Raw genomic sequence first — 12,980 nt, 5'->3', positions numbered from 1 at the left:
AGATATACTAAGAATATTGGGCTTTCAGAATAGCATACTCATAAAAAATAAAAGGAAAGAGAATAAGAACAATCTTTGTAGCACCACTAAAAGATCTAATGCCTGCATAATTGGCATACTTGAAGGAGAAAAAAAAATAAAGACTGAGGACACAGAAAAACCTATTCAATAAAATAAGAGTAGAAAGCTTCCCTAATCTTTGTAAAAACACATATATTCATGTATAGGAAGTCTTAGATCCCCAGATAGTCATGGCCAGAAAACATCCTCACAACACATTATAGCCAATGCCAAAAGTATAGTACAAAGTAGGTGTGTGTGTGTGTGTGTGTGTGTGTGTGTGTGTGTGATGTGTGATGTGCCCATATGTGCAGCTGTGCATGTCTAGAGGGGCCAAAAAGATGTTAGACATCTTCCTCTATTATGTTCCACTTTGGTTTTTGAAGAAAGGTCTGTCATTTGGCCTTGAAGCTCATTGCAGGCTGGCCTAGAAGCTCTTGCTTTTTGTCTGTCTCCATCCCCAGCATGGCTGCAGGTGTATGCTGTACCTGGAACTTTATATAGGTGCTAGGATTTGAACTCAGGTATTCTTACCCAAGAAACCATCTCATCACTTCCAGAGGTAGTTTTAAAACATACAAGGGAAAAAGCACCAAATCACACTGAAGGGCAGCCCTAGTAGACTACCAACAGAATTCTCAGCAGACACCCAACGGCTCAGACAGCATGAGGTAACATATTTGAGTCTTGAAAGAATTTGTTTGCTAGTCAAGCTTTCTATATCCAGCAAGGCTGCCTTCAGAATTTTCAGATCACAGTCCAAGAATCGTGAGGAGAATTCCAAGTGCTTGTAAGAAAACTCCAAGAAAACAAGAGTCTTACGATCACAGTTTCTTCAAAACATGCAATTGTTCTTGGAATGTGTTTTCATGCTCTTCCCAGAGGCAGCAGATAGGCATGGGTTTACTTCCAATAGTTTATTACAACTATTATTTGTTTATGTGCATCCATGAATAAATATGCCTTGCCATGTGCAGCTTGCCCTTCTGATTGGACACTATACTAGTGTGACTCTTCATCCTCAGAGTATCAATTGTCTGATGCCTGAGACTTTAGTTCACCACATTTACCAGTTCCATTCTCTCAGGTCCCACTGCCGATAGAGCAGCAAACAAGAACAAAGCTAAAAGACCTTCCAAGACATTTATGACCACAAGACCAACCTCACTAATGATCCTTTCAAAACCATATACCCAGAAGCAAAAGAGAAACAGTCATCATGAGCACATAAAGTATAAATTCCACTGGAAGATAGGTACACAAACAAGAAATCTAAAATATCAAAGTATCAATACAATAAATTATCAAACCACAGAGATAAATACAAATAAGGCAGGAAGAATCAAATGATACCCTAAACAGAAGAAATCAGAAACCATGACAGGCATGCCACACCTTTTCGTAACTCTGAATGAGTATGGCCTTAATTCTCTAGTTAAATGATACCGATTGTTGAATAAAAAACCAGACCCAAAATATGCTGCCCACAAGAAACTCACCTCAACCAAAAAGATGCACAGACTTAAATGAAAAGGTAGAAAATGATATCCCAAACAAAGTTAAAAGCCAAGAATGGGTCATTACACATGATAAAGTAGACTTTAAGACTAATAAAGAGAAAAAGGTCACTGCAAAACAATCAAGGAATCAATTCATCAAGAAGATTATTATTTATAAATATGTGTGCATATAATAACAATACCCAATTTTGTGTACATTGTTGTTTTGCCTGCATGTATCTCTGTGTGAGAGTGTCAGATTTTGGAATTACAGACAGCTGTGAGTTTCCATGTGGGTGTTTGGAATTAAACCCAGGTCCTCTAGAATAGCAGTCAGTGCTCTTCATCACTGAGCCCCCTCTCCAGCAAATTTTATTTCTATGTTGTACCCAATTTTATCAAACAACATGACTAACAAAAAGAGAGCATGAGCTTCAAAACAACAATAGCATGGGATGTCAGTACCCCATGATCACTAATGGACAGTCTTCCAGAAGAAACATCTACACAGAAAAATCAGCTGATCTACACAATGGATTTCATACTTACAAAACATTCTACCCGATATAGCTAGGATGAGGAACCAGGCTTGGAGAATAATATTGTATGTATGTATGTATGTGTGTGTACACACACACACATATATGTAATGCATTCTTTCCACATGCATGTGTATCATATATATATACATATATATATCCTGTATCCATGCATATGTAGACAATAGATAAAGATAGAGAGAGAGATGATATATAGGTAGATGATAGGTAGACAGACAGACAGATGATAGAAAAATGACTGATGTCTTAAAGAGTAACAAAATCATTCACAACAAACTGGTTGTCAGAACAGAGAACACCAGCTTAAGTGAAATAAGGCAGGTGTGGAGAAAATCAGGGTGCATTTTCCACCATATACAGAAACTTGTGAAGCAACAAGGAAAAAGCAGGGCAGAGGTGACTAGTGATCACAGACTGTGTCACTCAGAGAGGGACAAGAATAGAAGAAAAGCAGAAGGACATGTCAAGGTACAATATACGGATGTATGGAAACATCACAGTGAATCCTAGTGTCTGTATGCTACGTGCTACCAATTATAATTTCCCCAGTTACTAAAGCAGTTGTGTAAAGTATAATTTTCTCACTTAAATAAAAATACAGCATAGTTCTATTCCTCTATAAGCTACAATACACCCACGTTCTTTTTAGCCATTAGGCAAGTTTCTAGAATATTAACATGCAGTTTATTGTAGAACACGGCCAGTCCTCAGAAAATGCCAGTTGGCAGTTGACTTGTAAGGGCAAAGAACAAACTATAACCATAAACATCTTTTAGAATTTGACCAAATTAATTTATCTCATAGAAATGAGTAGTCCTATGAGAAGTAGGTGACTTGACCTCCCCCTGTTCAAAACCCTCCTTTAGGGTTCTTAGGTCAAAACACAATGACATGAAGAAGCCAGTGACTAAGACCGAGGGGTATGTACCCCTCTCAAATTGTGGGACCCATGTTATGGATGGGGGAAAGCTGTTTTTTCAGCTTAACTATAGCATAGCTCTCAAAATACTTTCAACTTGGATGTACTTCATGTTAAAGAATGGATTTTTCTAATGAGAATTTTTATTTCTCACTGACTTCTTTGTTTAGAAGAACAATTATCCATTTGTAGATACATGCCTTCCATTCACTGAAAGCTACTTAAGAATGCTCTCGTAAAGGAAAATAATTGCAACCCCAGCCAACTCCTGAAGTCACGCACATTTCACTTTTGGAGCTTCATGTCCTTTCTCTGCCCAGTGTATCTTGGTACCCACAGAGATGGCTCTACATGAAACTCTCAGGTTTGGACCAGCCCACCCCTTTGCAGCTGCTTTTGGTCACTTTTTACCTGTCTCCAAGCTACTTACAAAATCCTACATTTCATGTGACTCTGATACTCTATGTTTTATTGTAGCATCCTGGATATGCTCTCCAAAGAGTATAAAAATCTACTTTGTCATGATGCTGCTACACAAGAAACAGCTACATGATATTGCTTCTCACCATTTATGAATTCTATACTTGTAAGTTCCATGAAACACCAAAATTCATCTCTCCTTCTAAAACATCCCTGGCCATGCTTTTGTGGGAAGTCCTGCTTTCTGGCTTCAGCTCTCATAACTGTAAACAACTATGTTCTTCATAGTCTATTTAGTGCTCAGTTGTTAATATTCTTGTGTTGGTTTGTTGGCATTCCATTGTTTAAAAGAACTCATTGGCAAAAGGTTTTAGAACAGTCCAATGTTCCTATGTGCAAGAAGGCTGAGGAATGAGTATCCAGTGAGAATCAATGTCAATGAATCAAACATGTATATATACTGAATGAGTTTCCTTTAAACAGAAACTACAACAGTATACATCAATCAACCAACAAAAATGCTGAGACTGCAGAACCTCAATCCAGAATCCCACTAAGAACAAATAGACTCAGTAATTCAGCACTGGGAGCAGTTTTGTAGAATGAAATTACCATGGACAACAACAGACTGTATGTGCATATACCCATATGCAGGAGCAGACACATACATACGTCATTAGCAAATAAATACTAACCACAGGGACTGTGTCATAGAGAACTTTAGGGTGTGATTCTGCAAGTTTCTTGATCTTCCTGTTCCAGGAAGCTCCATCCAGAAACAATCCATGGATGTAAACACCTAGATAACAAAGAAAGAAGTTAAACTTCAAAAATGCACCATTACCAAGTTCCGAATCTGAAATTGCTAATTGGGGGAACCAGAGCAGCACATGGTGTTGGTTGTAGCTCCTCAGGTTCCCTCCACTGTCCCTCCACTTCTACTAGTCAGTGCTTTCAGCTAGTGACCGAGTCACCCCAATGTAACTAGCAATTCGGGTAACAGGAGTCTTAGGTGAAATGCCTGGAATAGCTGACACTAAGCTCTCATTTTTGCTTAGGTAGTTTATGAAGTAGGATGGAATAAGCTGGAATGGCAAACATCCCAGCATGTGGATAAGCACATTTTGTGTTAAAAATGTTTATTGCATACAAAATAACATTCATAATTAACAAGTAGCTATCCTCAATGTTGTTATGCTGGGGTGGACACATTGATAGAGTTATTTGCTTAGCAGATGGCCACTGCTTACTGAGCAATTTTGGAATACCAAGTAACCTGTACTAATCATTAAGTAAATTGTGTTTTACGTACTACTCCACCACTCTCAATATAACTCTGAAGTTTTAGTGCCTGATCACCTCTATTCCCCTCACTGTTCATTTATTAACAGGCAGATGCTGACTGGGAAAAAGAAAAAGAAAGGATTCCATATAATCTCTATACTCAATGTATCCAGTTCCTCAGTTTGAGTGTGGAAATTTAGCTAGTTCAAAAAACTCTATGCAGTGCTTTCATAACTTAAATCTTGAGCTGGGTCCAGAATTGTGTAGAGACATCAGTTCCACTCAGATGTCAACTGGAATGCCACTTTTTAATCTATCCGAATGACATCGAGAAAAGTTAGGAGGAAAAGCGCTGGGCTCCTGAATTAAGAATTAACCGCAATTTCATCAAGAGACTTCCTGTGAGATATGCGCTGTTTTCAAACTTCTCCGTGAAGTGCTCAGTACACTAGGCTTGGAAGAAAGCAGTTGGGCATGAGGCCAGAGGACTGCACTTAAGTCTTATCTTGGACCAATGTTACCTTGAGTCTTTGGGGAGGTTATTTAGCCTCCCTGGGCCCATGTTTCTGCCTCTGTTAACAAAAATATTCTAGTGCCTATGCCGTAGGGCTATTGCAAATATTAAGTATAAAGGGATGGACAGTTTCTATGGCACAGACATGGAACAGAGCAATACCAGACTGGGGTTGAGGCCCTTGCTTTGACTTCACTCAAAGATCTTTAGCTCCTTCCCAATATTACTTTCTTTGGAACAAGTATCTGTCCTTCTTGGCATGTTCCTCAATCTGTCTAGCTATACTGAACCTTATGAGGGGAGGGGATCAGATTATTATTTTTTTACAGTAGTAACCTGTGTGAAGGGATTGTTAAACTTCTGAGTTGTTAAACTTCTGAGATTCAGCAATGTGAGTGTTCCATTATGCATTAATAACAAGGGAACGCTAAACAAACAGTTAGATTAATGGTATGTTAGACATCTGTTCCGGGGAAAAGTGTGATTAGTTATAGCATAGCATGTGTCCCTTTGGTCTGCTTCCCTGTGTGCTCATTGTCCCTAACGACATTTCTGCAGTTCAATCTCGGAATAAATGCTGGTGTAAAATCTTGTCCTAGCTTCCATGAGCTTGTGGTGAGTTGTAGCTCTGGGACACCTTGGGACTTCCCCCACAGCAGCATTTGCTGCTAGAGACGGAGGCAGGAAGGGTGAAGTTAGGCAAGGTGATAGCTCTGCACTTGTGTTGTCACAGGAGAGACAACAAAAGGAAACATGCAAATAACTGTGGAATGGGCCAGTGTTACCAACTTCCAAGACGATTCAACAAGAGAAGGAAGGCAATTAAAGAATTGGCACGGAAGGCCAGGCAAATGGGAACGATGGCAAAGGCAGCGGAGATTTAACGGAGAGTATGTGAGGGAGGAAGGGGGAAAGTCATAGGATTCTGCCTGCAGGGTGGTGTTATTTATTGAAATTAGTTCTAAGTTCTATGCATCCAGGGGATAGAAAAGTAAAGATGGCATGTTGGTAGTTATGGGAAGAGCCTTCTGGACCACAGAGGAAGCATCTAACAAGGAGATGCTCAAAGACATAAAAATGGATTAGGTCACTGGGGAAGACAATGAATTAGTAAACGGAAATTGTTCAAGGACTTTGTCCATGGAGACTCCAATAGCTGAAGGAGCATAACCCAGCAAGAAACATAAATCCAGACAAGGAAAAGAAAACCAGCAGACCATGTCCTAGAAACAAAGGGAGGAAAGTGTGTCTAGGAAGATAAACACGGCAAAAGAAATGGCTAAGAAGTTAATATGAAGACAAAGAGGATTCAGCTGGATTTGTCAACATGGAAACCATCAGTAACTCTGAAGAGAATGGCATCTTTGGAGAGGAGAGGATGAAAAGAAGAAGCAGAAGTGAGAACTCAGATCTCATGCAAAGTCAGGCTTCTGAGATATTTTGTTGTTAGAAAGCAGGGATACAGGACAGCTGTGGGTACCAAGACAACGGAAAAGTTCATTGATTGCTTCTGAGATGAGAGATGCCAGAGCATGCTGTGTGTGGTTAGGGAGCTACCCACTTCTGAGTCTGCTGATTCTGGGAAGAGGAGGTAGCAGTAAATAAACAAGGCTCTAGAGGAGAAAGAAAGGGGGTCTGGATTCCCATTAGGTACACATGTACACAGGCTCCCAAATTTAGTGGTGCTAACAGCTGTTTTCTTAGACTTCCCCTTTTCACGATGATGAAGCAAGAGAGGAAGGCATTGTGCGGCTAGAGCGTAAGTCTTCATTTTGGGAATGAGAAGGCAAGTTTCCCAGGGCACAGCAGAAGGATAGCTTCACATCACCAAAGCCTTGAGCTGTGTGACCCCTGGCTGAAAGTGAAACCACTTGCACCAGTAAGGTGAGGCAATTATCAGACACTGTTGTGACTGCATCTACCTGTCAGTGTCTCACATTTGACTGTAAACTGGAACAAGGCCCTAGGTGGTCTGGCCTTCTGCACGTGGGTGACAGTTTTGTAGCTTGGTCTTTCGTGGGGCCCCTAGCAGTAGGACCAGGACCTGTCCTGGTGCATGAGCTGGTTCTTTGTAACCCATTCCCTATGGTGAGATGCCTTGCCCAGACTTGATGCAAGGGGGAGGGGGAGGGACTGGGTCCTGTCTCAACTTAATATGCCAGGCTTTGTTGGGAGGCCTTACCCCTTCTGAATGGAGCCAGAGGAGAAGTGGATACAGGGGTGCGAGTAGAAGGGAGGTGGGCAGATGGGTGAGGGAACATAAGGAGAGGGCGGAGGGGAAACTGTGGTAGGAATGTAAAATAAATTTTAAAAATAAAAGGGCGTGGGCTGTTGCTTGTTGGTCTGCAGGGCCCAGCAGTGGGCCAGTGATGACTGGCGAAGCACAGTGCCTGTGACACGGTGGTTGAAACTGTCACTGAGAGATTATTGCCATTCATTTAAAGTCAGCACCATTTGGTAAAATTTAGTCCTTTTAAAGATGAAATATTTATTTGAAGTAGTAGTCTTGTCTAACCACATTAACATTTTGTTTGTTTTCTGTTTATTACATTTATTTTGCATGTATGAGTGTGCGCATGCACACCAAGGCACACATGGAAGTTGGAGGAGAACTGGTAATGGGGATTGACTTAGGTTGTCAGGCTTGGCAAAAAGTACCCGTTCTCACTGAACCATCTTGATGGCCCCACTAAATTTACAATAAAATGTCATAGCAACTGTAATGTACTTAGAAAACAACCAACTGGGAAATAGAATGTTTCTTCATAATCACCCTCCCAATCTTCAAATGTTTCCAGATCCTCAACCCTCAGGTAAGAGTGATTGCTGTTCAAGCCTAACAACCTGTATTCAGATCCCAGCATCCTGCAAACAGTCAGGTGTGGCTTTATGTGTGCACCTATTAACTCCAGCATTGTAGGGGGAGGAGACAAGAGTGTTCCTGGGGCTCACAGGAGGTCATTCTAGTACCAGGTTCAGTGAGAGACCCTGTCTCAAAGAATAAGGCGAAGAATAATGAGTAGGACATTCATCCTTCTCTGGCCTCTGGACTCTCTCTCTCTCTCTCTCTCTCTCTCTCTCTCTCTCTCTCTCTCTCTCTCTCTCTCACACACACACACACATACACAAAATGTTACCATTATCTGTAAGTCTCAGAAGTATGTATGTATGTATGTATGTATGCATATATGTGTGTGTCTGTGGGCACATATCAGTAATGGTAGATGCATATATCGGGAATTTTCAAATAGGTATGGTCTTCAAGAGACTCCTCCCTCTTGATTACCCAAGGTCAACACAGATTATGGATGATTAGCCTGTGCACTGATAATCTGATTATTACTTTAACCTCATATGGTTACTAATTTTCTCAGTTTGGGAGGGACACATAGTACAGGGATAATATACTTTAACCCAGATTCATCTTCACAATTAATTTCCTATGCTGTTTCAGGGTATTATGTACATGATTTCTTTTTGACAGCTGAGAAGATAAGCAAAAGTGCTATGCCTTTGTCCATTGAGCAGACAATGAGCTGGTCCCTTTTGCCACTGCACTTACCATCTTCGGGAGCAGTTTTATACTCTTTGTCATCCATCACTTCGTAGTCAAACCCAAGAAGATCAATTGGAATGGTGAATTTTCTGGCATAGTTCTGCTGGGCACCAGTTAGGAAGGCTTGTGTGAAGAAGAAGCCAGAAAGCCAGAAGACGGGTGGAGGGCCAACTTCATACCATTGCTATGGTAGATCCAGACAAAAGTGATACAGTAACAGAGTCATACAGATTTCCAATACAGTATCAATGAAATGCATCTCCAAACACGCATATTGCCATTCAGGCAAATTAGCAAATGGGATTCAATGACTATCAAGGCACACTGTCAAGATTTCAAAATCTGACTCAACATCATCTCCATCACTCTAGCTTGTGAATTGCAATGCATGAATGCAGATGTAGGTGTCTGTTTTATATATGTCCAGTGGTTTCACCTGAAGTCCTACATACAATTGTGAACTCAAACCCAATGTTACTAAGTGTATCATGTTACATAGATGAACAGATTTCCATAAGGCTGGTCACATGGGAATATTTTCATCTTTTTTTCTAATTAGCTAGTTATCACTATATGGTAGAATATTCTTTTGGAAGTTTTTCTTCCTACTTTACATACCACAAAATCCAACATACTAGAACACAGTACCATGAGAGAACACAAACAAGTAGGGTGGTGAATGGTTATGTTCTTTAGAAATATCATGACACCTTAATGCTATATTTACTTCGGATGTTTTGATGATGCGCTGTTGCATAACAAGTAACTGAACAGCAAACTATGGAAGCATCTCTGAAGAAATAAATTCATTCCTTTACTCAAGAAGAGCACACAGTTCAACCTCAGCTTTCCGGAGCCATCTTGGTCCTTTAGTATCTGACTCTGGTACATCAGAGGGACTGTACTATGAAAGGTGTTACACCCTTCCCCCAAGGGGGTCTGCTGACCAGCTTATGACTAGGAGCTTCTAGCAAAACACCTCTTGTCCCTTCCTCCCAGTAAGGCCTGCATGCAAGTTCCTAATTTCTGTCCATCCTTATTGTCTAAATGCTAATTCCTGTTATTGGCCCATCCTTTGCTGGTTGGCCCTGGGAACATAGGCTTCTGACCTTGGTGGTTTTCCACCTTGCCTGACAGGTATTTAAAGCTCTGCTCTTGTAGAAATAAACGCCATTCTCCTTGCAAGAATGAGCCGCTGTCTTTGTCTTCATTTACATCCTTAGCCCTTCGCTCAGATTGTAGTGAAGTGCTGTATCCCTGTAACCACCAACAACTTGCTACAGAAAGGGAAGTTGTTCATTTTATTTCTGCAGAAACTTTCTCAATGTTTTCATTTTGCTTAGAGACTACTTTGCCTGGAATTCATTATGTAGCCCAGATCTTAGCATAGGCTGACCTTGAATTTGTAGGTGATCCTCCTGCCTCCTGCACAAAAGTGCTAGGATTTAATGTGTGAGCCACAAAGCCCATTTCCCCATAGTTTCATGTCACATAAAAGCATTTATGTTTTTTCTTTTTAATTGCTCCTACTGATGTATAGTGAAGCATCAACTTGGAGATAGCTAGGACTCAGGATTCTACCCACTGAACATATTCAGGAAAAGTAACCATTGAGGTCACTGCTGTCGTGGACTGGGATGCCAGAGCTAGAAGGTTGCTGGGCAATGAAGAAACAGCTCCTCTCTTTACAAACTTTTTGGCTTCTAAAGAAGCTTTGTTATAGAGCTCTATCATGGAAAGTTAACATGCCAGATGTTTCTCTCTCCAAAGTCTGTCATTTGCTTGAATGTAAGATATCACAAACCTCCTACTTAAGATGTAGAATATGTATATGTATACACACACAAACATATATATAAACATACATATATACACACATACATATGCATTACTGCATAGAGGTCATTATTGCCTGGAATATGCAGCACTATAGAGAGCCTATCTCCACTCATTCAGCATTTTTTTAAAGATGTATTTATTTACTGTAGTATTCTGTCTGTATGTATGCCTGCAGGCCATCAGAGGACACCAGATCTTTTCCAGATAGTTGTGAGCCACCATGTGGTTGCTGGGAATTGAACTCAGGACCTCTGACAGAGCAGTCAGTGTTCTTAACCTCTGAGCCATCTCTCCAGCCCCGTCACTCAGCATTCTAATGAAGAAAATGAAGCCAGAAGAGACTGGATAGCAATGTTCATATGGATGAGCTCACCTGCAGGAATTTTAGTCTTGTAAGGAAGTCATTCACATAGCTGCCAAGTGGCTTAAGGCTGGGGTAAGATTTACCCATCCACATTCCTGGAATTTTGACATTCAGAATGCTGCTGACCACTTCTTCCAGCTCTGTAGACATCACAACAAGCCCCTGAAACACAACAGACCTCAGTGAAATCAGCACTGGCCCTCCTAGGCAGCCTGTTTCTTCACGTTGCCTTTGTTAATGAACATAAGATTTCTTTGGATTTGCGAGGAAGGCATAGTTTCTCAAACCTTCCTTAGAAAAGGAGTAATGGCTTTTGTAAACAAATTTTAATTGAAAATCTTAGCTCTTTTGTAGCTACTGAATCACTGTCTACCTTTCATTTAATTTACCTGCTGGTTAAAAGCAAATCAGTATAGCCTTCCTAGCCTTCCTTCTTAAAGTCATAGTGATGGATATAAAGCTAAGCTTATATGAAATACTCTGAAAGTAAAAGCAGTCTGAAATCCAGCTGCCCTTGTTCTGTTTTGAATACCCCACCTGCCATGTACAGATACTGAAACTCCCAGGCTCCTCAAAATTCCTTCCCCGGAGAATTTAACAAGAATCAACTTGGAAGAATCAGTCTTTTGTTGTTGTTCTTACCAATAAACTTGATTTATTTATTGTTTTTTGATCTTGCATTCGAGCCAGTTGTGATTATCATTTCTGTGTTTTTTTAAACAATCAAAAATACTAAACAAACCTGAAAAATTTGGAGTAAATTCTCTGTATTAAACACATTATTTCATTTGCCCCTTTGAAACTTCACTGAAACAGCAGTGAGACATTCTGTGTTTTAAAGGCATAAGGCCACAAGAGCTAAACAGAATGGAGAAAGGAGCCATGATAACAGAGCTCTGGAGTCTAGACAGCAAAATCTAGGAGCTGACATTGCATTCAGTTTTTCACAGTACTTTGACTCAAACCTAAGGTTTCACATATTCTGAGTAAGTACTGTACCACTGTGTATCACTCATGATACTTGTAAAAGTCAGGCAGGATGGCTGTGCTAAAAGAAAAGGAATTTGAAATCTAGTTTACAGAGTAAAACTTCATACCATCATTCTTGAATATAACCTGGGAATAGCAACAAATATGGAGTAAAGTACTGCCAACACACCTGAAATAGCGGATACAGTTGAGGTCAGCTATCATACTGAACCAAAAGTTAAGCGAATACACTTTGGAAACAGACCTCTCTTCTCCTTTAGTTCCCCCAATTGTAGAAGCTAGTTTTGATCTTCCAGGAAAGAGACAGAGTCTGGTCAAGGAGAAACATCTAATGGTGATGATGCTTCTTTCCAGACAAGAGCCCAGCCAACATCACACTGTAATGAGGACCACAGTCAACCATCATCAGTGCCATTGAAGTGTCCTCTGCACAATGTCACATTCCCAGCTTTTATCCAAAGACACATACTCACACAAGGACATTTACTCAACTATATTCAGAGCAGTATTATTTGTAATAGCCAGAAACTGGAAACAACCTAGATGCCCTCAACCGAAGAATGGATAAAGAAAATGTGGTACATTTATACAATGGAGTACTTACTCAGTGGAAAAAAAAACAATGACATCTTGAAATTTACAGGCAAATAGACAGAACTAAGAAAAGCTATCCTGAGTGAGGTAACCCAGAATAAGAAAGACAAATATGTACTTACTCATAAGTGGATATTAGACATAAAGCAAAGGACAACCAGCCTACATGGCATCTCTTATAAAGGAAAAACATTTAATTGGGGTGGCTTACGTTTTCAGAGGTTTAGTCCATTATCATTATGTTGTGATACAGTAGCATGTAAGCAGATATGGAGCTGGAGAAGTAGCTAAGTGTCCTACATCTTGACTTTCAGGCAAAGGAAGTGGTTTATCTCACTGGGCATGGCTTGAGCATATATGAGACCTCAAAGCCCGCCTCTA

At 40.3% G+C, this 12,980-nt stretch overlaps 1 protein-coding gene across 4 annotated transcripts in view; it reads right to left on the bottom strand.

The window, feature by feature from the left end:
• The window catches only part of Dnah7 (dynein axonemal heavy chain 7), a 275,393-nt gene that overhangs the window by 2,120 nt on the left and 260,293 nt on the right, over nt 1–12,980 (bottom strand). For all 4 annotated transcript variants that reach the window (XM_040753634.1, XM_040753635.1, XM_040753633.1 and 1 more), the window contains 3 exons: nt 11,025–11,177; nt 8,819–8,996; nt 4,154–4,257 (listed from right to left, as the gene is read on the bottom strand). In XM_040753634.1, the coding sequence (XP_040609568.1) occupies nt 4,154–4,257; nt 8,819–8,996; nt 11,025–11,177 (435 nt within the window). The remainder of the gene's footprint in view (nt 1–4,153; nt 4,258–8,818; nt 8,997–11,024; nt 11,178–12,980) is intronic.

This window comes from Mesocricetus auratus, unplaced genomic scaffold (assembly GCF_017639785.1).
Source record: "Mesocricetus auratus isolate SY011 unplaced genomic scaffold, BCM_Maur_2.0 Super-Scaffold_100010, whole genome shotgun sequence".
Classification (NCBI taxonomy): Eukaryota; Metazoa; Chordata; class Mammalia; order Rodentia; family Cricetidae; genus Mesocricetus; species Mesocricetus auratus.
The sequence above is the reverse complement of the archived record's forward strand: the minus strand, read 5'-3'. Positions and strand labels throughout refer to the sequence as shown.